This window comes from Equus asinus, chromosome 27 (assembly GCF_041296235.1).
Source record: "Equus asinus isolate D_3611 breed Donkey chromosome 27, EquAss-T2T_v2, whole genome shotgun sequence".
Taxonomy (NCBI): Eukaryota; Metazoa; Chordata; class Mammalia; order Perissodactyla; family Equidae; genus Equus; species Equus asinus.
In genome coordinates, this window is record NC_091816.1 from 1,820,274 (window position 1) to 1,846,960 (window position 26,687).

Sequence of the window (26,687 nt, forward strand, 5' to 3'; positions counted from 1 at the left end):
GTCTCTGCATTAGCCAAAAAAAAAGCTGCGTGCAAGGCCACGAGTTTGCAGCCTTTGACTAAACAACCTGGGCTTTGATACCTTCTGTTGGGCAAGGTCGAACAAGGGGGGCAAAGTCAGGGTGGAACAAAGGACAAGACGTGGGAGCAGGAAGAGGTAGGTGCCGGGAACCATGGAGGCACCATCACTAGAGGCAGGCTGTCTCCACCCAGCTCCAACCTCCCCCAGGGCCTAGGGTGTGCCTCTTGTGTGCAGGGAAGGAACAGGGAGATGAGAACAGGGGCACAACGTGGGAGCATCTCCCCTTGCCCATCCGCCCTTCAGCTTTGGAACCCTTCAGCAGCATCCAGGAAGTCTCAACCAGACGTAGTGCTACTGCATCCCTTTCTCTCTCTCACACACACACAATTTCCAGGTGGTGCTGGAAATGTCTGAAAGGGGCTTTGTGGTTGTCACAGTGACTGGGGAGGCTATTGTCACTCAGGGCCTGGAGGCTAAGGGTGCTAAGCATCCTGTAATGTGAGGGACAGGCCAGTGTAGACTTCTCCCTATCAAAATGCCCATAACCCCTATGAAAAATTGGAACCCTCTGGAGGGTGTAGGTTTGGTGCACAGGCCCAAGAAGGCACATGCTAAGCAGGCTTATCGAGGGGCAGACACACACCACACCACGCCCACCATGCCCTCACTGGGTGATGATCCAGGACCTTCATCTGTAAACGGGATGATGTTAGTGCTTCCTTCAAGGGCTGTTTAGAAGGTTGCCTGAGTTAATCTTCATAATTTGTATATTTTTTCCTATGATTTCCCTTTGGCTGCTGCATTCTTCTGGCCTGGCTGGATCTCCTCTTGTTGCCCAAAGCTGTGCCCATCCCAGAGCGTTCAGAGGCTTGCCTAATTCTACAACAGGCCGGACTGCCCTGCCTCAACAGCGGTGGCTTTGCCCGGAGGCGTGACAATGTATACCAGTGGGTATATTGCTGCTCTCGGCTGGTGCTTCCGAACCTGAGACTGTCCATGAACCAAAGAAATAATGTTACTTTTTTTTCACTATTATTTTATTGACATACTGAACAGAAAGTCTTAATACAAAGAAGGAGTATATGTGAGATCAAATATAAATGGTAGTTGCCATGTCTGTTAATTAAATGAATTTACTTTAACAGAGAATAGTAGGTGATTCCAAGAAGGAATTGTGACACAACCAAAGGGTCCATCCAAGCATAAAAATATTACTGTTTGGAAGTGACAGTGTTCTAACGTAGCTGGTTAGAGAACATCTTTAAAGAGACCAAGGTCATAGGTAAGAGTCTTTATAGCTTTGCTCTGTGTATGGCCACAGGCTATGCCACTAAATTTACCTCTGGACAGACAGAGCGAGCAGGCCAGCATCATCTCCATCCAGGGATTCATCTTCAAAGCAGTGATGAGATGGCCAGAGAGCATGTCTACCCCGACAATACGATATCATACCTATGATGTATTCTGCCAAAAATATTGACCTGGAATTACAGTCGTAACTTCCAATTTACAGGAAATACAGGAGACGGGGGAACAAACTAAATGACCCCAGAAGCAAGCAACCAGACAAATCCAAAAACTGAGACATTCTTGAGGAAAACCGATCTAGTTCTTTCAACAAGTCAGTGACAAGAAAGAAATTAAAATAGATTTAAGAGGCATAAAACCATGAGTTGAATCCTACTTTAGATGAGCTAGCTATGAATTTAGGCTATTCTTGAGATAGTTAGGGAAACTTGAATATGGAATTATTAATTTTTTAACGTATGATAATACGTTAAATGTTAGAAATGTTTTAATGTAAGAAAATGTTTTTTAAAAGTGCATACAGAAAATCACATACATACACACACAGCTGAAAATATTGGGAGGGACTGAGCAAGAGTGTAAATTTGTCCTCATTTTAGACAAATAACCCAACCCAAACTTTCTGGTACTAGTTTAATTAATCAACAACTATTAATTAAACTTTGACCATGTATTCCGCTCTATTAGATGCTGTTGGGGATATAACGGAGGATATGCTATGATATAGCTAAGGAAATAAAATTCACTCAGTGAAATAATAGAGGACAATTACATTCTAAACTATAGAGCGGAGGCTGAAGACGTCACAGGCTTTCAGAGGCAGGGAGCTCAGTGGGGGCCGCGGGTTCTGGGAAGGCTTCATGAGGAGGTGAGGTGTGAGCAGAGACCCTAAGGCAGGAGAGCAAGTTAGGACAGCTGTGTGTCCATACATGCGTGTGTCTGTGCATGTGTGTCCACGCCTGCGTGTGTCTGTGCATGTGTGTGTCCCCCGTGCTGACACGTGTAGTGAGACTTGTATGGGTCTTGCAACATCCACTTGTTGGAATTAGCCGGCAGGTTTTGCCCACAGAAGATTTTTCTTGCTACACATTTGAAATTAAAATTGCTCTGGTTTAAAGTCCTCTTTTACGGTTACTTCCTTGGGGTTATTGTGATATATAAGTATTTACCCTTTTCTTTATTTGAACTCTTATCATCTCCCACCTTAGCCGCAATGAGGCTTAGGCTGCCTGCACACGAATAAATGTTTGACCTTTGCTGTATTTCTGCCTAGTCAGAAAGAGGCTTTCTGTGGAAAGTGTCTCATGCGGCATTTTTAAAAGTCAAAGCCGAATTCAAATCTAAACGCATTTTTCTAAGATTAGTGATGTCATTTACTTAGCAAATGAATGAGTTTAACATAGTTAAGTAATGAATTAAAGTCAACAGTGTTCTCAATAAAGGGAAGAAAACCGTGACTTGCCCTTTGAATCCACATTCCCATCAGGGATTTGAGGCAGGGAATCTTTGAATGGTTTTTTCCTCCCCAAAGCCCCAGTACATAGTTGTATATTCTAGTTGTAGGTCCCTCTAGTTCTTCTGTGTGGCACGCCACCACAGTATGGCCTGATGAACCGTGCGGAGGTCTGCACCCAGGATCCCATCTGGTGACCTCCAGGCTGCCGACGCGGAGCGGGAGAACTTAGGCACTCAGCCACAGGGCCGGCCCCCAATCTTTTGTTTTTTATCACAATTTTTCCCTGCAAATGTTATCCTAAAGCAGTGATGGAGTAGCTTACATTTTCCCTACGAAACAAAGTTATAATTAGAGGTTGTGTCATTTAAAAACTGTGAAAGCTCTAGCATAAATCTCTGAAGTACAGAATTTTAGAGCAGGAGAGAGCTTCAAAAGTCATGAGTCATAACCTCTTGTTATTGACTAGGAAACTAAAACCCAGAGAGGGCAGGTGACTCTCCTAAGGCCCCACAGCTCACATGGCTAGGTAATGGCTGGTCTAGAACCTGAGAGTTCTAATGTCCTGGTTTCCGCTTCACTATGTTGCCTCCTTTATAAAAATTCAATAAAATGTGCAGAAAAGTAATGAATATGTGGATCATACAAGGAGCCCCAATGTTCCATAATGTGATAGTACATAAAAATACAGCTTTATAGTACAAAATTTGGTATCCACTGAAAACAAATACATTGACCATATTAAATATTACTTAAACACAAAAAATATAAACGTGATTTCTCTCTTGGAATTTAGAATTGCTTTTGAGGGTTATTTGAATGGAATGAATCTCTCTAAAAAAGCAGTCCAGGCTATTTTGGAAAAATTCTATTTTTTTCTGTTCACTTGGGTTCTGTGTTTGTTCTAAGAATAGAGCTGATCTGGACACTTTGTAGGCCTGGACACAAGACAGGGAGGGTAATTAAAGGAGCGTTTCCAAGTGGAGGGATCCAGGGCACAAGAGAAGGAGAGATTAGGTATGAAAAGGAGAAGGGCCAGTTGGTACGAACAGAATGGAGATCTGACTGGAAGCAGGAAAAGCAGCTTGGCGACTACTGGAAATGTCCAGGAGACTGCAGACAGCCAGGTGGGAGGACCACATCCAGCAGCCTGACCCTCCTCCCAAGTCTAACACACGTGGGTCATTAACTTCAAGACATGCTTCACTTTTTTTTTTGCCAATAAATTAGCAATTCTATTCTCAACAGAAACATCTTTCCAGTCCCCATCTACGTCCAGCATTCAGCAGTCTGCAAAGTCAAGATTATTCAGAGTCCTTAAAATAGATCCACCCTTTTCTCATGGTAGAATGTCACCTTTGGCGATTTTTCAGTGTTCCAGCTGCCATGGACAATCAGATGTGTCTATAGGAATCGGGATTTAGAAAAGATTTCTAGTATCAAATGGCTGGCTGATGTGTTTCCTTCTTATTCTTTTTTTTCCTCCAAACCATATTGATATTTCAGAAGAAACGTTAAATGCAAACAAATCCATGACAACACTGGAAAGCTGGCTGACGTACTTTCATAGACCAGATTGGTTGGGAGCGGCTGGAATATGTAGCACGGATGAGATCAAATTTATGGTAAAATTTAGTAGAGCAGTGGAATGTGGTCCCATGCAGAAAAGATGGGATCATCAAAGAAATAATTCGTTCTAGAAAAACCCTACAAAAATCCTAAGATTATACACGGGGGGGTCTTAAAGAGGAAGTGCAATTACTGACTAATGAGGTGGAGGTCCCAGAGCAGCTGCGGCAGCTCCCTGCTCTCACGGTGGCTTCTGCTGTCCGTCCCCGAGAAGGTGGGCATTGTGACACATGAGAATCCAGACTGGGCACTGGAGTCAGAGAATCAGGGCAGTGCCAAAGGTTACTTCTGGCTACGGAGGAACGAGTGACCCCAAATGCAGAAGATGAGCTACTCACACACCCTGGAGAAATGCTTGCTTGGACACAGACAGTAAAGGGAAGAGACTGGGGCCAGGTTTCCTGCAATGAGAAACAGTTTTCACCGTTGGGTGACTAAACAGATCAAAAATCATCCAAAGTTTGAGAAAAACCACCACAAAAAGTCTCAAAAATCAGCAGAAGAATTAACCACTGAAGAAAAATTGTGAATGCAAACAATAGCAGAAGACGTCAAAGCAACTATAATTAGTATTTCCCAAAATATTCCAGAAGGTATGACACCCAAAAAGAAGAATTAGAGTTCTTGGAAGTCAAATACATGATTCATCCACAAACAAACAAAATCCCCACCTTAGTAGGTGGGCTGAACAGCAGAAAAGACAATGACTGGAGATTAGATTAGTTGGCTGTGACATCAAGTCAACCATATGAAAAACTGACGAAATAAAAAGTACGATAAAGGGGGCTGGCCCCGTGGCTGAGCAGTTGAGTTCACCCGCTCTGTTATGGCAGCCCGGGGTTCATTGGTTTGTATCCTAGGCCCAGACCTACACAGCGCTCATCAAGCCATGCTGTGGCATCATCGCACATAGGAGAACTAGAATGACCTAGAACCAGGATACACAACTATGTCCAGGGCTATGGGGGGGGGAAAAAAAGAAGCAAGATCAGCAACAGATGTTAGCTCAGGGCCAATCTTCCTCACCAAAAAAAAAAAGCATAAAAAAAAGAGAGAAAAGTTAATAAGCTAATAAACATAGAAGACAGATCCAGAAATATCAAGATCCTTCTATCAGAAATTTCAAAAGGAAAGAAGAGACAGAATGGAGGACAGGAAACAACAAAAGAAATAAGAAGAAAATTTGCATGAGTTGGAGAAAGACATCAGTCATCAAGTGCCAAAACAGAGAGAGAAGGAGAGAGAAAGTCCTATACATAGACACATGCAGGATACAGGGGACATTTCTAAAGTCCAAAGAGAAAGAGAAAAGCCTAAGAGTTCCAGGAAGGAAAACACAGGAATCTCCAGAAGTAAGGAGTAAGGATGGCCTCACCATCCTCGTCTCTCACACGGGACGTTGCAGACTAACGTCCTCAGAGCTCTGAGGGAAAATGAATCTGCGCTCAGGGAGTGTGAGCAGCTCATCTATTCTGTGAAAGCAGAATAAATTTCAGTTTCAGAAATGCAAGGATTCAGAAAGGTTACCACACTTAACCCTTTCTAAAAGAATTCTTTAGAGATGTACTCCTCTGAAATAACAAAACACGTCAGAGAAGGAGGAAAACTCAGGATAAGAAAAGTGGGGAGCCAAGACGTGAGTAAAACAATCAATTATTCATAATGTGGTTGTGGCCATGTTGTCAATAAATTATTCTGAAGAAAGAGACGTAATATTAAAAATTAATAATCTGGGACTAAAATTCTGGATGATTTAGACAAAATATAAAAGGTAATAAAGAAAGAGGGCAAGTGAAGGTACTAAAGGAATTGTTTAGGGGGTGGCAGCTGTAGGCATTAATTAATTTTTTATTAATAAATGATAGAAATGGATGCATAACTTTCAAACCATTAGAGGAAAACAAGGAACCGAAAAACTCAGTCAAAGCTGAAAAGGAGAAAAAGAAGAAGAAGAAAACATTCTGCAGAAAACACTAAACAAAACAACATGAATAAGACTGCACATATTGGTGGTAACAATATACATGAGTGGGTTAAACCCTTAAATTGGGTTCTAAAAAAGCTCCAACCGCAAACCATTTATAAGAAATACTGAAAACAAAACAATGCAGAAAGGGATTTGGAATTATAACTGGGAAAAGAGAACCACTGCTTCAAGCTAACAGCAAGGAAGGATTTGGTAGCAGCAATTTTGGAGAGCCAAGAGCATCCGAACAGACTCTCTGAAGAGAGAGTGGAGATGGGGTGGGGCTGAAGTTCACCCAGAGGGGCAGGGAGACACATGGAAACAGAATGGAAAGTGTCTGGCAATAAGTTTTGGATTTGACATCAAAAGCAAAGGCAACGAGCAAAAATAAATAAGCATGATACATCAAGCAAAAAAGCTTCTGCAAGCAAAGGAAGCCACCGGGACAATGAAAAAAAGGCAAACTATGGACTAGGAGAAAATATTTGCAAACCACATATCCAATAAGAGGTTAATATCCAAAATATATAAGGAACACATACAACGGAAATGCAAAAAAGCAAATAACCCAATTATACATGAACTATTTTTTCTTTCTCTTTGTTTTTTTTGAGGAAGATTAGCCCTGAGCTAAAATCTGCTGCCAATCCTCCTCTTTTTTGCTGAGGAACACTGGCCCTGAGCTAACATCTGTGCCCATCTTCCTCTACTTTATATGTGGGACGCCTGCCACAGCATGGCGTGCCAAGCAGCGCCATGCCCGAACCAGGAATCCGAACCAGTGAACCCCGGGCGCTGAAGCAGAACATGCGAACTTAACCCCTGCGCCACCGGGCCAGCCCCAATATAAATGGACTTGGAAAGACATGTTTCCAAATAAGACATGCGAATGACCAACAGATACATGAATAGTGCTCAACATCAGGGAAATGCAAATCAAAATCACAGGGAGCTATCACATCACACCTGTTAGGGTGGCCATCAGCAAGAAGACAAGACAGAGCAAATGGTGGCCGGGCCGTGGAGAAAGAGAGCCCTCGTGCACTGCTGATGGGGATGTAAGCTGTTGCAGCCACTATGGAAAGCAGTATGAAGGTTACTCAAGAAATTAAAAATAGAACTATCATATGATCCGGCAATCCTGCTTCTGGGAGTATCTCCAAAGGAAACGAAGTCATTCTCTTGAAGAGGCATCTGCACTCCATGTTCCTCGCAGCGTTACTCCCAACAGCCAACGTATGGAAAGAACCTAGGTGTCCGTCAACAGATAAATAGATGAAAATGTAGTGTATATACACAACGGAATATTATTCAGCCACGAGAAAGAAGGAAATCCTGCCATTTGTGACAACATGGATGCACCTGAAGGACATTATGCTAAGTGAAATAAGCCAGACAAGAAAGACAGACACCTCACGTTATCACTTATAATCGAAATCTAAAAAAAAGAAAGTTAAACTCATAGAAACAGTAGAAAGGTGGTTGCCAGGGCCGCAGTGCGGAAGCAGGAGGGGTTGGTGAAAGGGTATCACCTTTCAGCTGTAAGATGCACAAGGTCTGAGGCTGTAACGTATAACTTGGTGAGTACAGCAGATGACACTGTATTGTACAACTGAAATTTCCTAGGAGAGCAGAACTTCAATGTTCTCACTGCCACCCTCCCTCTCCCAAAAAAGAAAAAGAAACAGAATGGAAAGCCTAGAGGGTACTGTTGAAATTGATTAGATTAGGCGCAGGAACATAAAAAAACCATTATCAGAGAATGTTCAGTGTTTCAACTTTCTCAGAGAAGACGATGGAATTTACCGACCGCACTTCTGGTAGCAGATGACTTTGTTTCTATTGCAAGTTCTTTCGAGTGACCTTACAGCAAGTCACAACTCCCAGCAGGATCTGGTTTCACCATCTGAAATCCTTTATAAGGCTCTGAATAAGCCATGAAGAATGCCCGCCTGACAGGCCTACCACATTCAAGCCACATCATTTTAACAAAGGCCCTATTTGGGGACTTCAGTGACCAGGCATCTTGGAACCTTCGTCATAACAAGGGTGCCGTGCTAGGTGCTGCTGTGCCAGTGGGATTCCCCAGATGGTTGCTGAGATGTGTTCGCCCACCCTGCTACAGAAGCGCTACATCCAGGCCCAGTTTGCAACTCAGGCGAAACCAGCAATGACACAGTAAATGCAAGAAATCCAGGTCCTGCTCACACAAACAGCTTGACCCGGGGACCGCCTGGAAATTTGGTGGGCCTCCTTAGTGAGGCCTCTTTCCAGATTCTGAGGGCATTGGTTCACCAACCAGCAACAATTTCTAGTGTGTCCTGGCCGGTAGCCTCGGGCCTGGACCTCGGCTGACTCCTCCCTGCACGTGTGGGGAGCCACGGCAGAGGCCTGAGCAGGTCCTGCTTGCGTGCCACTGTGATGGCGACCAGGAATCGGCTGCGGCAAATGAACGTCACAAAGCTGTCTCTCTAAGGACAACAACATCAGGACGCTGTGAAGGAGCGCGTGCGTGTGGATGCTGTGCATACATGCCAGCTGGATGCCAGTTGTAAGGTGCACTTTCATGTTTATGGTAATACTTTAGATTGGTCTGGAGACTGGTTCCTAGTGGTAACTGTGCAGCCACATCTTCAACGCGGGGGTGAAAATCAGAACCGAGCCTGTAACGGACACAATCAGAAAGAGCCACAGGAAGATTCGGTCGAGAACTTGAGCTACGAATTTCCAGTCTTGTACCACCTGCGAAAGAGAAAAAGATGCCTTCCGTTCAAGATGCCGCACAACTGTTCTGAATTCATTTCAAAGCATTTAAAAAGAATAATATTCGGATTTACAGAACTTACTTTTCAAAACACTCCTAACATATCCCCCATAATCCAGGCTCAGATTCTCTCCCGTGACTCACTGACAGGGCCCCAAACCCAGACCGTAAGTAGTTTATGGGGACACTTTCCTCACCCCTGAAGATGTCAAATAGAAATAACAATCATTTATGCATTTGTAAACATTGCTGACCAAAATGGAAAAAGCCTGATTTTCACACAAGTAAAAAGCCGTATCTCTGACTGTCATGCTTCCTGATCTTATGAATGAATCACAGATTTATAAAAGCCAAACGTCACAGGCCTTCTTTCCTTCCACTCCACACGTGGGTCTGGCTGCCACAGCCCCGGAGCGATGGACACTGCGAAGAGGAGAGCTGACCAGGAGACGCAGGAATTCCTAAGGCAGAGAGGGGCCAATTCCCCTTGGAGGGAGGGAGGTGGGGGGAGAAGGGCAGCAGCCCATCAGAGCACGGTCAGAGCAGGAACAGCGACCAGGCTGGGGAAGTCTGAAGGACAGGGGCCACTTCTCATCTCTCAAGGGAAAATAATTGTCCCGTTTCTCCTATATGGGGATTTTGTAAAGATGGAACAGGACAGGAAGCCCGCCGTTCCAGAGGGGACACAGGAGCTGATGTAGAACCTGAATGTTTTCTGCGCACACAGAAGTTTAGAAATAAAGCTTTGGGGAAAAAGCACAAAGAAGACAGATTAAAAGTGTCACCTTTAAGTGGTAGGATTATTAATGATTTTAATTGTCTTGTTTGCACTTTTTGTATTTTTCAAATCCCTTATATTGATAATGTGTTACTTTTATAATTTTTAAAAAAGCTATTCAAATCATTATTCAAATTTTTAAAAGATGTAAAGAAACAAACAAAAAAAAAACCCCTTCAGAACAGCGGAAAGGTTTGTCCTGCAGCAGCACCTAGTTTTTCTGGTGCTTTAAAAATTATTTTCAGTAGGTGAAAACATGACAAATTGTAAGAGAGAGGATATACTAGGCAGTGTCTGGATAAAATGTAGAAGGATATTTCTTAAAAAAGCATTCTTTCGTAAGTCTACTTGTGGGCTCAGGCTCTTGGCACTAATTTTCACCGATTTTAGAAGAAATAATTGAATCCTATAAATTGGCCTGAATGTATAACTTGTTTTAAGCAACAGGCCAGTTTTAATAGTGGATGTTTGTGTCAAATAGTATTCTCATCCCCTTGGAGAAGGATCATTTACAGGAAGGACAGAAGATGAGGAGAAGACAGAGGAGGATCATCACGTCCGGACTGCTCACGTCATCGCGAGGCTGAGAACACGCACGCTGGGCGCGCAGTGCGCGTCTTAGACTTTCTGTGGTTCAGGCCTCACATTAACCCATCAAGGCAGGTTTCAGAAAGCTGAAGCTCAGGCTGAGCAGCTCGTCTCACGTTACATGGAATACCGGAATCAGAACGCAGGGTCAGAGGCCAGGACTGCTTTGAGTCTGAAATCCATACTCTTGCCACATTTAAAAAAAAATCTGTAGGCTGCATCACTACCCCCTCTTCCCTCACCAAAATATCTCTTGTAACACTACATTTTTGTATTAATTTAAAAATATGATTCTTTCTGACCTTTTATTTCTAAACACTGTGGATAGAAATATCCATCATCCCACGAAAAACGAAAGCTAAGTTACCAGAGACCAGGACAACCAACTTAAAGTGTAGAACGGAATTATTGTGAATAGTATTAAGTCTGGTTAAAAGGAATAGTGCTTAATCTATAGTTGCTTCTCTTTTGCTCATTCTGTTTTTCGTGAACTTCTTCCAAAAAACCCATACTAAAATTCCTATTTTATGTCAGGGCTTGTTTGAAATTTTACATGTGTAAAGCACATGGCGGATAATGTCACATTTTAAACAACGACAGCATTTTGTTATAAATAGATGTCAAAATATTAGTTCTTGCACACCTCAATGGCAGCATTATTATAAGAATACCCGTTTACTCACCTGGCTGATAAAATGCTCTTTCTTTACATGCCTTGAAATGTATCTAATGGAATCAGCAGCCTTTTCCAGGAAAGCAACCAGGACTTTTTCTCCATCACTCATGTGTTTTTGTTTCTTTTTTTCGAAGACTTTACCTTTCCCTGCTGGTTTACTCTCATCTTTATCTGGAAAAGAGTAGCGATCCACGTGGTCCTTCATGCAAAGTAATTTAGGAAGTTTTTGCAGAAACAGCCTCTTAACCCAGGGGGCCATGGGATGGTAGGTTGAGGAAGATCTGTGGTGAACGTTAATGACAAACACGGTAACAATGATCGACAGAGTGACGAAAATCATGATGAACAGCAGGTACTCGCCAATGAGAGGAATGATCTTGGAGGAGGAGGGAATTATTTCCTCAATGACCAGGAGGAAAACTGTCAGGGAAACCAAAACGGACGTTGACAAGGAAAGTTTTTCTCCTTCATCGGAAGGTAAGTAGAACACGAGAACTGTCAGAAAAGACAGCCCCAGGCAGGGGATGATAAGGAAGAGCGTGTAGAACAGAGGCAGGCGCCGCAGGACGAAGGAGCACGTGACAAATGGGTACGAATACACACCGTCTCTTCTGCTGCCCTTCACCCCCTTTGCACTTAGGATTTCCCACTCTCCATTATCAAAGAAGTCTTCTCTGTCAACATTCCCATCCATCAAAATGAGGTCAACCATGGTACCGTCGTAAGTCCAGGATCCAAACTTCATGGAGCAGTTCTGCCGGTCAAACGGGAAAAACGTGACGTCCATGGTGCAGGAACTTTTATAGCTGGCGGGAGGGGTCCAAACTACGGTTCCGTTAGATTTTACTATGACTTTGGTCATGAGGGAGCCTTCGAAACGGCCGTCAGCACTGTAGGAAAAGTAAGTTTCATCTCAAGGGTTACTTGAACACTTGTTAATTGAGCTTTTTTCGCCCACTACGTTACTATCTATATTTTGTTACTTTCCTACTAGAGTGTCAAACAATTTTTTAAAAAGAAACAATTCTCTTGTTACTTAAAGTTGTACATTTCTCTTAATTTTTTTGCCCAAAGCAGGCTTTTCTATTTCTAGTCCTAATCTGCCCAGTGAGCTTGCTTTTCTTTTGGGATACTTACTTTTCAAAGAGAACTATGTCAGGAAGCCAGAGAGATTCTGATGGGACTTTAATTGAATGAATTCCCCCATATTCATCAGGATTCCAGCGTAATTTGTAGTCTGTCCATTCCTGCATGAAATCAGTATACCGTAATTTTATTCCAAAAATTCAACGTATTAGACTTTGGAATCTTCAAGTTTATATTAATGTACAGTGTTTTATTTAAAAAGGGAAATTCGTCCACTTTGGGTCTTATGACCATATCTTGGACTCAGCACAGTTTGCAGGATACAGTGAGAGCCAGCCTGGCCTCCGATCTTGCCCAGCCCCGCGCACCTGTCCCATGTGGGATGTCCAAAATTGCTATATCCACCTCCCAACGAGGAGGCTCAGCAACAAACGCCACTGATTCAAGATCTATTTTTTCAGCCTATTTTGTCTTAAGAAACAAAAGAAAAACAATGCTAGATCTCAGTTTATTCTAGGAGAGTTGGCCCAGTGATATTTTAATCTCACAATAAAGGGTACAAATGATTTTGAATATTGCTCAAGAGGCTTGCACAAACATCCACCCAGTATGTTAATACGAAACATCAGTATCTGATGACTACTCTTGATGACATTATAACTTTTATCCAATGAAAAAACTATTTTCCAAGAATTTCCTTTTAAGTTCTAAACTGAATTTATTTTGTGAGTGCCCAATTATAGTTTTAAATTATATTTCTAATATTGTTAGCCTCCAGATGCTTACTTATTTTTCCTCATAATAGAATGAAATCATTTAGCATGTTTTACAAGGGCTGATGGATCCAGATTAACAAAGCTGACCATTAATTGATTGGATTATGAAGGTCAAAGAGAATGATGTACAGATGACCCAATTACAGCAGAAGTGGACGTTCTTAAAAAGATTTTGGATCCAGAATCTTATGAAATCTGACCTGAAAATTAAATTCTTCTCTTCCACTGTCCCTCATGTGGACAGTTGAGTAATGATGTAGGATAATATTAAATGACATTTCAGAAAGTTAGAAGGATGTGCCCAGTGTGAGGCTTCCTGGAGCCCAGTGATGCCAACTTTGTCATTAGGAACTCAGGAGACAGCAGATGGGCGACTTCACTACATGGTAAAATACTGAAGATGCATGATGCCTGAGAAATGAGGGAACTATACACTCCAGATGAGACACTGCCTATTGTAGACAATATTTGTGAGCCTCAACCCTTGGAAAATAAATTTAAAAAGATATGGGTCTTTAAAAAGCTACAATCTAAAGGACACAAGAATTGCATGACTATTTACAGAAAACCATGCATATGAAGCCTGACAGTTTAAGAGCCCAAACTAACAAAGTATTTACTTCTGTCTTTCATAAGACACAAGTTCTAAATTTTGATGAAGTTCATTTCACCAATTTTATCTTTTATGGATTGTGTCACACCTAAGGAATTTTTGCCTAATCCAAGGTCACAAAGATTTATTATATTTTCTTCTACAAGTTTATAGTTTTAGGTTTTACATTTAGATCTAAGATCCATTTTGAGTTGACTTTTTATTACCATGTGAATATGGCTTGAGGTTCTTTTTTTTTTGTTTTTGCATATAGATATCCAATTGTTCCAGTACCGTTTGTTGAAAAGACTAAGCATTCTCCATTGAATTACCTTTGCACATTTGTCAAAAATCAATTAACCATATATGTGGGGCTCTTTGTTCTGTTTGGTTCATCTGTCTCTCCTTTCCTTAATACCACACTGTCTTGATCACCATTGCTGTCTAGTACTTTTTTTTTTTTTTAGGAAAATTAGCCCTGAGCTAACATCTGCTGCCAATCCTCCTCTTTTTTTTTTAAAGATTTTATTTTTTCCTTTTTCTCCCTAAAGCCCCCCGGTACATAGTTGTGTATTCTTCGTTGTGGGTTCTTCTAGTTGTGGCATGTGGGACACTGCCTCAGCATGGTCTGATGAGCAGTGCCATGTCCGCGCCCAGGATTCGAACCAACGAAACACTGGGCCGCCTGCAGCGGAGCGAGTGAACCCAATCACTCGGCCACGGGGCCGGCCCCCCTCCTCTTTTTTTTTTGCTGAGGAAGACCAGCCTTGAGCTAACATCCGTGCCCATCTTCCTTCACTTTCTATGTGGGACGCCTATCACAGCATGGCTTGCCGAGTGCTGCCATGTCGGCACCCAGGATCCGAACCGGCAAACCCGGGGCCGCCGAAGCGGAACATGCGCAGTTGACTGCTGCGCCACCGGGCCGGCCCCTCCAGCAAGTTTTAAAATCACATAACGTGAGTTCTCCAACTGTATTCTCCTTTTTCAAAATCATTTTGGACATTCTAGTTCCTTTCCTTTTCCATATAAATTTTTGAATCAGTTTGTTGCTGTCTACAAAAAATCCTGCTGAAATTTTGAGTGTAATTGATTTGAATCTATAGATTGGTTTGGGAAGAACTGACACCATAATACTGAGTTTTCTGACCCAGGAATATCATTTCTCTCTCCATTTATTTAGGTCCTCTTTGATGTTTTTAATCAATGTTTTATAGTTTTCAGCTTACAGACCTTGTACATACATAGTTAGATTTATACCTAAGTATTTCATTTTTTTGATGCTATTATAGATGGTACTTTGAAATTTAAAAAATCCAATTGTTCATTGCTAGCATGTAAATATACAACTGACTTTTGTTTATTGACCTTGTATCTGTGATCTTGCTTAGCTCCTTAGTGTAAGGAGTTTTTTTGGTAGATTTTCTACACAGACAATTATGCTATTTGCAAATAGAAAGTTTTATTTCTTTCTTTCCAATCTGAATGCCTTTTATTGTTTTTCCTGGCCTTAATTCACTGGCTAGGACCTCCAGTCTGACGCTAAATAGGAGTAGGAGAGTAGATATCCTTGCCTTGTTCCGGATTTGGGGTGGAAAACATTTAGTTATTCACCATTAGGTATTATGTCAACTGTTGGTTTTTTGTAAATGTCCTTTATTAGATTAAAGAAGATTCTTTCTGGTTCCAGTTTGCTGCTTTTTTGTTTTAATCATGAATGGATGCTGAATTGTGTAAAAGGCTTTTCAGCATCTATTGAGATGATCATATGGTTATTCTTCTTTAGTTTTTAACATGATGAATTATATTGATTGATTTTCAAGTGTTGAACCAGCCTTGCATTCTTGGGACCCATCCCACATGGTCATGATGTATCACAGTTTTAGATACTTTCTCTTTTTTTTTTTTTTTTTTGTGGAATATTAGCCCTGAGCTAACATCTGCCAATCCTCCTCTCTTTTGCTGAAGAAGACTGGCCCTGAGCTAACATCCATGCCCATCTTCCTCTACTTTATATGTGGGACGCCTGCCACAGCATGGCTTGATGAACAGTGCCATGTCCGCACCCGGGATCCGAACCAGCAAACCCTGGGCCACCAAAGCGGAACGTGTGCACTTAGCCACTGCACCACTGGGCCAGCCCCCTTTCTCTTCTTGTATAAGAAAAAATAGGCAGACTTCTGCCTTACAGGGTATGAAGATGCATTGGCAAAGAGAGTATTGCTCTAATGGTTTTCCTGACGTCGTCTGAATTCAAATCAAAACACAGTTGAGGTTTCCTTGAGAAAAGATGAAGGCAACGAAATAGGTGGCATGTACTTTTATGCTTTTGCTATTGAAGCATTTTTTTTTTAATCTTGTTTGTAGGAGTGAAAAATACACTGTAACAATTTACCAAATATCTAATACAAGTCGGGACTAATCAGAAGAGAGGAAAACAACCCATATATTTCCCTCTTAGCAATGTGAAATGCTTTTTACCTCAGCTTTTGGGTATCTTTGTATGATTATTTAAATAAAACTGGGGCGTATTTTACAAACTTACTGGTTTTTTTTACTAATAATGTTCATGCTGGTAATAAAACAATAAAAGTTCCCTTTCTTGAGCGCTGATGGTGTGCCAGGCACTGGCCAAAGTGCTTTATATTTATCAAGGCTAATTTTTCAGAAACCTACAAGTTACCTATTATTAGGGTTATATTAGATGAGGCAACTGTCTCAGAGAGTTCAAGTACCTTGTCCAAAACCACACAGCTAATCAGTAAAGAGGATTCAAGCCTGCTGCATCAGTAGGACTCAGTAGGCCGTGCAGTCGTAACTCCGGGAGGCGCCCTTCACATTGACTCTGATGTGAAGGGCGTCCCCCGGGAGTTGTGCAGCCTACTGGCGGCAATGGTGTTCCAGCCAAGGTCTATCTAAGGCCAGGCCCCACCGCCTTACCCCCTCCCCATGATACATTACAGTGGAAAATTTGTTGCCTAAAATTCCTCACAACTTCAGTCGTTTCTGTCAAGCTTTCTGTGGCACTGTTCTCATGGATATTTCTGGTGCTGACAGCTATAACGCATATTGGCAGTGTACTCAGGCTAAAACACTAGCTTATTCTATCTTCCCTGTTAAAAAAAGAAAAAACAAAACAACATAAAAACAGAAAATCTGTTTGGCCTTAATAGTAAAATATCTGTTGAAAGGTGGGGATAGTATACAAATAAGCATGTTACCCTGAGTTCAAGTTCAGTGACAAATAGGAGAAAAATTGTGCAACGAAGATGAACCCTAATAACAAGAGCCTTAGTTGCCTCCACTTAAGGAAGGCTTTGCGAAGGAAGTGGTATGCCAGGAGATCTTTATAGAAAGAGGAGAAAACTGGATTAGGAAATAAAGTGGACACATGCCATCTGCTGCCTCCAATTCACCTGCCCTTCTCCTGGCCAGGCACCCCAGGCTCCTCTTGGGGACCACCTCACTCCACTGTCCCCCTCCAGCTGTGGCGGAGCTGACTCTTCCTTCCACTCCAGGAGGGGGCCTGCCCTCAGACCTAGCCACTGTGATCTTCAGGGGTGGGGGGTGACCAGATGGGCATCGATGAGACGCCATGGGACTTCTGGGACCACCGGGAAGAGGCCAGCTGTTCTTTCTGCTGAACCTGAGCATGGGGAGCATTCTGAGGCTGGAGCTGAACTAGCCGCGCTGCTGCCACGAGAGGAGGGCCCGCATGGGAAGGGAGTCACCCAGAGGGCGTGGAGCCAGCACCCCTGGAGGGAACCCCAGGCCCTGGGCGTACTGCTGGAGCCCCTGGACCACGCTGCAGGTAAAGCCAGCCTTGTCCCGGGGCTTTTCAGATTGGGAGAGCCAATAAATTCTACTTTTGCTTTTGCCCGTTTGGGTTGGGTTTTCTGTCACTTGCCACTAAGACGTTCTCAGCTGATCCTGGGAAGAGTCCGAGTAGGTCTCCAGCAGGCAGTGCTGCAGACCGAGACCGCAGGCGTGAGCCCCAGGAACAGACGCAACCCGGGCAGATCGGCTGCAGCCGCGCTGTCACACCGCAGTTCTGTCTTCTAAAGACAGGGTTAATGAGCACAGTGTCCAACAAAGATTGCTGGAAACAAAATCACCTGCTTCCCGGACCCAGCTTCCTTCTGCAGGCGCAGCTGGCCTTTACCTGTGCCCAGTTCTACACGCAAAGGAGGAAGGGCGAAAGCTAAAATTCTGGGGCCCCTGCCTCTGCGCAGAGCCCAGCAAACCATGCCCGCTTTACAAATTCTCCCGAGGGAAGCGAGCCGAGCCCCAGGACGAGGGACGTTTCAGTCAGAAAGATTTGTCTTGCTCTCCGACCCGACCTCCAACAGCAGGAGCAGCAGCTGTGGTCAGAGCTAACACCGAGGTAGTGGTTTATGAGGCTCACATTTTTGGGGAATTAATTCATTCCACAAACACGCAAGGCTTGTACTCACACCCAGCAGTGCCGCCTTGCCCGCCTCGCCTGGGCTGACTCAGACAATGAACAAGCAGACTACCAGACAGATGATCGGCAAGCCTGGTGGTCGTTGCTGTGAAGGGGGAGGGGTTTGGGTACAATGATACGGAACAGCTGAGTGCACAGGGAAGGTAGTTCTGAGGGGAGGATGTCTCAGCTGAGACGTGAAGGGGAGGAAGGAGCAGCGGGCGGTGGTGCGGCCAGCGGAAGGTTGCCCGTAGATAAGACAGCACGCAGGAAGGCAGTGGGGTAGACAAGTGAGTGCATGGGTGAATGAGGGACACATTCGACTCCTCGAGGAGGGTAGAAAGAGAGCTACAGTGGATGCCGGTCTCATTCCTGATGTCGGGGCCCAGGACGGTCACCTCAAAATATCCCACAGTGGCATATTGATTATTTTGAATTAAAGCTACTTGAGAAGCAAAAAGGGCTTTCCGAGCCTCCTGTCGCTGCTCCCCTGAAAGGGGAGACGAATCTCCCCTGTGGAAGGTGCCCCCCCTGCATCCTTGTCCCCAGAGCCGGGCATTCAGGGCCGAGAAGCAGTGTAAGCAAACTTCACTTACGCCCCAAGCCTAAGTTTCTGTGCCCTGTCAATTCCTCACAAGTTTACTGTTTCTTGGTATAAAAGACAGATATCCTTCCTGCTTCCCTCACTCTCCGAGCATCATGTTCATGCTTCTCCCATGCACAAGTAATGAAATTGGGTCTTCCCCTGTTAATCTGGTCTTGCGTCAGTTTTATTATTAGTCTAACCATAAGAACACAAGAAGGGCAGAAGGGGGCTTCTCCCTCCCCGACACTGACCAGAGAAGGAAAAGGGGCTAGGCAGGACTTTCGGTCAGCACTGCTTACTTTGGTGCACCCAGAAGAGAAAGAGGCCTGGGTTTGAGCCAGAAGCCCTGAGTTGCACAGCGGGCTGGTCCTTCACCAGCTGCACTCCTTTGCAGGGTTAGAGACATTCCTTGTAACCCTGTGTCCTTCTGTAGGCGACCTGGGAGGCAGGGTGCTCTTCTTGGCATGCCCACCCACAGGGGCTCATTGGATTTCCATGAAGCTGTCTGTCCCTCACCGTGCGGGTGTGCTCCCTAGCCCAGGATGACTGCCGTGTTCGAGTCAGCAGGGGCGGGATGAGGATTCCGAGCCCAAACCCTCCATCCTGTTCTCTAAGGAGCTGTGAGATTTCTAGTCACTTCCCTGTTCTCTCTGAAACCCTGGGGCCGCCTGGAGTTGAGCCCCTGCCTCTCCCTTCTTAAAGGAAGAGATTAGAAATAATATCCTGTGTCCGCATGGCATGTTCTAGCCAAGACTCGCAAAGCCGTTTGCAAACATCAGCTCTGGTTTGCAGCCGCTCCCGGGGCGAGCTGTGTCATTGCAGGAAACAGGAGAGCACAGGGCAGGTCAGGGCCAAATGTCAAAGCTAATCTCTCACTAAGGAAAATGGAAAAGCACTGCAAGTCTGGTTCGTAATTCTGAAAAGTGCATTTTCAAATCCATATCATATATATTCCCTTGAAATTGTCTTTTCTTACAAATATTACCTGAAGTAGCAGTCATAAATGTCTAGCTATTACCACAATCCAGAACCAAATTTCATTTAAACCTAAATCATAACACTTTTTTACTATAAATTCTTCAGATTATTCGTAGTTTAATACTAAGACCAAAAGATAGTAAAGAACAAACATTCCTTGCTATTGCCTTGATTGGCAGCCCCGGGACATCCCTGGGAATTTCAGTCACCTTAAGGTCAGATGAGAAATTCTTAAAACCAAATTAGTGTTGATTTATTCTAATCTTAAAGACAGCAACATGATGTATGATATGTCTCATATTCTCATTATATCCATGAGTTGACAAGGCCAAGAAATGGGATTTGTCATTAAGGATGAGAAAGCCTACAAAGGTGGCACCAGGAAAGGACATTTATTGATTCCCTACTACATGCCAGATAATGTACGAGTCACATTCACACATGTGATCTCATTTAACCTCCCAGCGACACTGTGAGCTAGGCATTGCCTCTATTTTACAGATGGAGAGACTGAGGGTCAGAGAGGTGAAAGGACTTGCCCAAGCCTATAGAGCAGGCCTTTGGCTCCTAACTCACTCTGCCGGATGCTCAGTCAGGGTCCACTGGAGTAAGAAGACCAAACTGGCCTCCTTTGCTAACATCAGGGTGAGGCTGCGGAAAAGGAGGGAAAATGAGATGGGGAGTAAAAGTCTGAGACAAACTCATGGACCTGAAGGTGCCCCTGGAGGCTGTGGAAGATAATTAGAGTTGGGGAGATCGCCCAGACCTGCAGGCAAGGCTGCCCCTTCCACAGGAGCTTGGTTTCTATTTCTCCTCAAAGACCAGCTCCAGGGATCTACCCAATGAGGCCTTCATATGTTTGCTAAACTTCTTCTTATCAAAAACAGGACTCAGCTGTGGGAGAAACAGCACTAGTTTCAGACGTTGGCCTTGGCAGACAAGCAGTCAGCTACAGGGAGGCCAACACTCAGAATCTCATTGTCTCACTGGTGTTTACACTGGACAGGGCCGAGCCCAGTGCCTCACATGGTGCTCGGCGCACAGTAGGCGCTTGTTGGATGAGTAAATCTGACATCTGTCATCACAGTGGTTGTTCACATGATGACATCAGGCAAAAGGTCCAAGCCTGGGGTCATTAAGGAAAGCGGGGTTTCATTTTCCGTCACCTTCAAGGTGCTGGCGATGTGGTTTCCTGACCTTGAGTGCGACAAAGCAGACTCCGGGCGGCCAGGGCATTGAGTATTTTCTCATGTAATTCTACTGAGTAGATGTTAATAACCTACTTATGATTTATAGAGTTTTGATTGCTCTCTGGAAGTATGAAGGAGGAAGACAAATGAGTTTGCAGAATAAAATCAATGAAATAAAAATAGCTCCACATAGAGGACTTTCTCAGGATGTCACTAAATTTGTCCTTGATAAAGGTCTTTGAGAGGATAGGAGAGGAATGTCTAAAAATACCAGAGAGGAACTACGGAAACAGAGGGTAAGACAGAGAATTGGGCAAAAAAGCAAGCATCCGTTGTGTATGCTGCCATGGAACATGCTTTTGTTCCAAGTGGGCAGAATTTCATTCTCCCTGTGGATATGAATTAGGGAGTGTCTGACAGGGAAATGAGAAAAGAGGAGGGTTTGACCATTTTCGTCTTTATTTTGACTGATGTATACAGGGTGACTGGAAAGAGTTTCCAGTAGGTTTGCCCTGGTGTGAGAGCTTTGGGAAGTCACGTTATTGGGACTACTAGACACGTGGTTCACAACTTCTCCACCTCTGTGGCTTACAGAACTTCTATTGATCCTGTAAGACCCAACTTAAATATCTCCTCCCCTTGGAAGCTTTCTCTGATTTTCTCCCTATCTCATTGTCATTTTTGTACCAACACAGTACTTATGTGAACTTTCCTTATGGTGTTTACCATATTATAGTAGGTTTTTTTTTTTTTTAATTTTTTGGTGAGGAAGATTCACCCTGAGCTAACATCTGTGCCAATTTTCCTCTATTTTGTACATGGGATGCTGCCACAGCATGACTTGACAAGCAGTGTGTAGGTCCACGCCTGGCATCTGAACCCATGAACCCCAGGCTGCCAAAGTGGAGCACATGAACTTAACCACTATGCCACCAGCTTGGTCCCTACAGTGGTTATTTTTTACACAACTAAGACTATGTCCTCTCCTGAAAGAAGACCTGTGTTTTCCTCTTCATACATCCAGGATCTAGCAGAGTACCCGGCAATTAGCAGGTGCTCAATCAATCCTGTGGATTGAACAGAAGATGGAGTGAATCCTAACTTTAGTCTCTTCCATATATCTTTCTACACCAATTCCATGAGAAGCCCCAGGGGTTGAGGGACTAATCAACCAACTAATTACAACCTTAGAAGACCAAGGTTAGGAAATAGACTAGACGGGGACAGCACTGAGAGGAGAACTGGACATCTTCCATCAGCTCCCTCAGTCTCAGGGAGGGAATGGAATGATTGCTTTATAGAAGCCAGACTCCACTGAACAGTGTGAGTCACTTCAATGCTCCAGTTCTCAGTTTTCTCATCTGCAAAGTGGGAATAATAATAGACGTCACCTTATAAGATGGCCGTGAGAATTAAGTGAGATCATTCCCCGACACACTCAGCATGGTGCCCAAACACCTCGTAGGCACTCAATAAATCTTGGGTATTTTATTAGCTGCTATAAAACTGAGATCTGTGTAAAACACCAATGATACCTGTTTTTTAACATTAGATTTTATCATATTTTTTCTTTTATTCTTCATCTTTCTTTTATCCTTTTAGTTTTAGAAAGCTAAAACACAAAAAGCATAAAAGTAACATCATGGCAGAGCTCAAACACACCCTCTTCCATGCAGCCTTCCCTGCCTGCCACCCTCTTTCCTTTTTGCTCCCATGTTGTGCCAATTACATAGCACTTACTGACTATCGTCCACTGTGACATTCCCACTCCAGCTCCAGTCTGTGTGAGTGGAAGAGCTTTGATGGTGTTCTCTGTGCCTCTATGAAAGTGCAGCTGTTGCTCCTGCCTTGGCTCCTCCTAGGACTTAGAAACAGGTCTTGATGTTTAGTGCAAAGGCTGGCTAGACAGAGAAGACCCTAATCATGAGGCAGGAAACTCAGACTAAACCAGATGAGTTACTAGATTCTTCTATCTCTGTAAGCGGGGGTAGTGATACCCACTTTGGTAATTCAGGGTGGTTGAGAGATGCAAATGAGAGAAGAGATATGATAACTCTTTGCAAATTAAATGCAATCAAAGTTTGTTACTCTCATCCCTTCTAGGAAACGGGAACCCACGTGAGCGGGCTGGCTGTCCCACTGTCAGCTCGCCCTCCTCCTACAGATTTTACTTGCTCTGTTTTGCGTGTTGGAAATTTTAGGATTTGACTCCCTCTTGATCTGGAGGCGTTCACCAGGCCTAACTTTGGCCTCTACTCTCTCAACATGAAAGGCCAGGATCCCTGGACAAAGGCTCCCTGTGAGAGATTAATCCCAAGGAGCAGCTGGAGGAGGAGGTGTGTGGGAAGCAGTGGGGTTTTGTTTGTTTGCTGTTTTATATTTTTCTTGACTTCCAAAGACTGTTTATACTTTAAGAGAAAAGTTTTGTTTCTCTTCCCAGCATGCTTAAATACAGACTTCTTGTTGATTTTTATTAACTCAAAATACCTTCCAATCGCACAGCCTCTGGAGTGCAGGAGCGGGATGCGCCACTGAGGGACGGGACAGGCGTCCGTAAAAGACGCCAACTTAAACGGCAGTTTCACACACACACGCTCAGCTTATCATTTTCTCCTGGACTTTTCATTTGCAGGTAAAACAATGCGCAGATCCATTTCATAACTTGCTGACATCCCTCCCAATTAAAGAATCAGAGGAATAGACGGTAGCAAAAGCTAGAATAATTCTCAAACTCTGATCAAAGGTTTTGGTGGGAGCAATCAGATGACACTGAGTGAGGCCTGGGGGATCTCCTTGTGACCTCTTTCATCCACTGCTTCGTCACTGCTCCCCACAAACCGCTAGCAGAAAGAGCTGAAAAATGCCTGCTAAACCTGAGTAGACGACTAACACATTTCAATATACGCAAAAAAAAGCATTATGTACGTATGTTAAAGCTAAGTGAGATGTTTAACATAACCCACACCAGGAAGATTTTAAATCTATGAGAGATTAGAAAATATCTGGACAGGCATTAAAAAACGTGAAATTGCTAACAAAAACAAAAAATAAGCAATTAAACCAAACTTCTCATCTCTTATCACCAAAGTGTCAGTATTTTCTCCTTTATATAACATATGCAAAACTGGGTTTCGAAAGGTAATTCTTTCCTGACACTCTAGCCAGAGCTCCTGTGCACAGACGCTGCTTTGGGAAACAGGCGGTAGCCAGTTCAAAGCAGTCATCTGAGCAGGGAGCCGGAAACCATGCAAACGCATTTGAGTCAGATCGGGAAAACACGCATTTATTACTTTGTTCTGAAATTGCAGGCGGTGGCCTTCCTTCGTTCCCTCTCTTCTCTTTCTGGGGAGCAATGTCACAGGGTGGCTTATTCCCCCGGAGGGCCGGTAGGGGTGAGGGAGAAGTTAACATCACTCGTCCCTTATCTGGGAGCTATACCCTGAAGGCACCCTGGGGCCCTTCCCCCTTTCTCCAAGGAGCCCAGGGACCCAGGCCTCAGTGTCAGAGAATACGCCTTCCCCTGCCTGGGGACAGTTCCACTCCAGGAGCAACAAAACAGAACCAGGCACGCCTGCAAGCTTCAGGACCTGCTCTCCAAAGGTCCTGAAAAAGACTATATCCCACAAAAGAAAATAAAAAATGAGAGATCTTCCCGACCGTTCCCAAATATCTCCCTGAGGAACCCAATGTGCTCTTCAAAATAATTGTTTTCCAGATGGGAGCCTTTCTAAATAGAAAAGAATTGACACAATGAGATTGACAGATACAATGCTTGGATCGACATTTACCTGCTTGAGCCACACATTTGTTGTCATCAGCTGATTCTTTTCATCCTAAGAAAATGACAAGAAGATGTAAATTCAAATTAAGTGAAGTCGTGCTTTGGATTCTTTCTGTCGGAAAGACCTGAGTCTTACTTTTGAGGTATTCAAAGTGTAAATGATTCTCAACTTAAGAACAGTTAAATGGTACAGGATCCTAAAATTTTAGGCATGTTTCACTTAAATGAAAAATAATAATTAAAGCAAGTAGGAGTTCATCACGGCCATATTTATATAAAATTGCATAACTGAGAACGCGTGTTAAGGGTGCAAAATAGAACGAAACATGAGCTTTGCATGCTTTTCTAGAAGGCATCCTGGGGCATTGAGTCAGCAGGGGTGGGTGGGGGTGCGTGCTTGGCGGGGCAGGGGATTGGGGCAACATGGGAGGATTCTTCTGGGACTTTGGGGACCACAGCAGGATGATTCTGCAGAATGTGGGTTGTTAAAGTTTACTGATTTCCCAGGAATGCAATCATGGCAGACGTGCGAGCCCAATAGGAAATTAGCAGAGAATGTTAAAGTCTGAGTGAGGTCAGGGAAAAGCATGGGGTCCTTGGGGGATCCAGAAGGGTGATGGGGTCACCCAGGCACCCACTCCGGTGCTGTCATCATCTGCCCTCTCTCATGGCAGATGCCCATGCCAGCCCTCGAGCGCAGCCTGGATGGCACTGAATCAGCCCTGGGCTCAGTTGTCCCTTCCCTCCAGCCCCCACTCCTCACCCTGGGTGCTCCAGCAAACCCACCAGGGCAGGGCCCGTCCTGGCAACCACATCCACCCCCAGCAACAAGGTCCCCTACAAAGAGTGCTGCGATGAAGATTTATTCCGCGACAATTCTCATTCTTTCCTTGGGTCATTTCACTGGCTCCTTGGGGCAGATTTTCTCCCACAGTAAGTTATTTTTAAAATTGAAATGGCAGACATGGGGAAAGAAAACAGAACAAAATCTTAGACTCACAAAGAGATTAAGGAATGTGCGTTCCTTTTAGCTTTGTGCCAAGGATTACTCACCACATCTACGAGCTGAGATATTTTCAATCCAAAGTATACTTTTATGGTGTCATTAGCATTTAATACAGGGCGAACCCATTTCTGATAACCTTGGAATAAGTCTCTGAGGAGGGCATCTTCATTTTCAGCTATTGAACTGAATCCCGCAGTGGCTTTAACCATCATGGAGGAACCTGAATTAACGGAAGAGGCATATTGGCTGGTTTAGCATCCTATGGCCTGAACCTGTATGTATTTCTAAACAGCCTAATTCAGCACAGGCAGTTTTGGGGGTACGGGCTTCTCTTTAGCCATTCTCTATGCCCACAGCTAAAAGTAGGCTCTGTCAGTTACCCAGAGTTTTACTCTCTTCTCATGGGATTCTCCCATCGTGAGGTCAATAGCTTGACCCCAAGGGGATAGTTCACAGCCTCTCTGCGAGAGCCTAAGAAACACACTAATTTCAAGCTTTAACCCTCAACTTGAAGAAATGGTTTAGAAATGAGTCTAGAGATAAGTTTTGTTTCTTTTCAGTGCCATGCTATCAAATTTAAAACAAGGAAGCCCTTTGTTGTTGCTTTAAATAAAGCTCCTCTTTTCACATACTTACGACCCTACTAATATCCTATAACAACTCACTCCACTCTCTGCTTTACCATAGAAAATCGTTTTTTCCCACTGAGAGACACGATGGGCAGTGATCACATACAAGATACACCCCCAGATTTACCCAATCAAAACCTAAAGACTCTTAGCAGGAAGAAAAGCAAAATAGCACACTGCCCCTGGGGGTGCCTGAGGTCTGCACTTCACTAAGGGAGCAGCATTCCAAGGTGTGGACTGGAAGGCTGCGGAGCTCTCTCTGCCCTCACATCTTTCTCTTCTGCTCTAGAAAGCATATTAAAATGCAAATGAGTGACAGAGAGAGGTGCAACCTTACATTTGCGCTTATTTAAAAAGCTAACTGTTCTCAGACTTTGATACTTCCACTATTCTTAGCGAGCGGAGCTGCACTAGAGAGCAGGTCAGCTGGGTGGCA

The 26,687-nt window shown here is 43.9% G+C and overlaps 1 protein-coding gene across 2 annotated transcripts in view; it reads right to left on the reverse strand.

Moving 5' to 3' along the window:
- Positions 1–341: 341 nt before the first annotated feature.
- Positions 342–26,687, reverse strand: part of CHRNB3 (cholinergic receptor nicotinic beta 3 subunit) — a 34,174-nt gene continuing 7,828 nt past the window's right edge. The window contains exons 2-7 of one of the 2 annotated variants that reach the window (XR_011498803.1): positions 25,670–25,842; positions 24,624–24,668; positions 12,321–12,430; positions 11,191–12,073; positions 7,344–9,119; positions 342–4,812 (exon numbers count right to left, since the gene is read on the reverse strand). Coding sequence is in view for 1 of the 2 variants with exons in the window: in XM_014837802.3 (XP_014693288.1) it covers positions 8,985–9,119; positions 11,191–12,073; positions 12,321–12,430; positions 24,624–24,668; positions 25,670–25,842 (1,346 nt within the window). In the remaining variant the exon portion in view is untranslated. Of the gene's footprint in view, positions 9,120–11,190; positions 12,074–12,320; positions 12,431–24,623; positions 24,669–25,669; positions 25,843–26,687 lie in introns of both variants that reach the window. The other variant, XM_014837802.3, reaches the window with a different exon arrangement.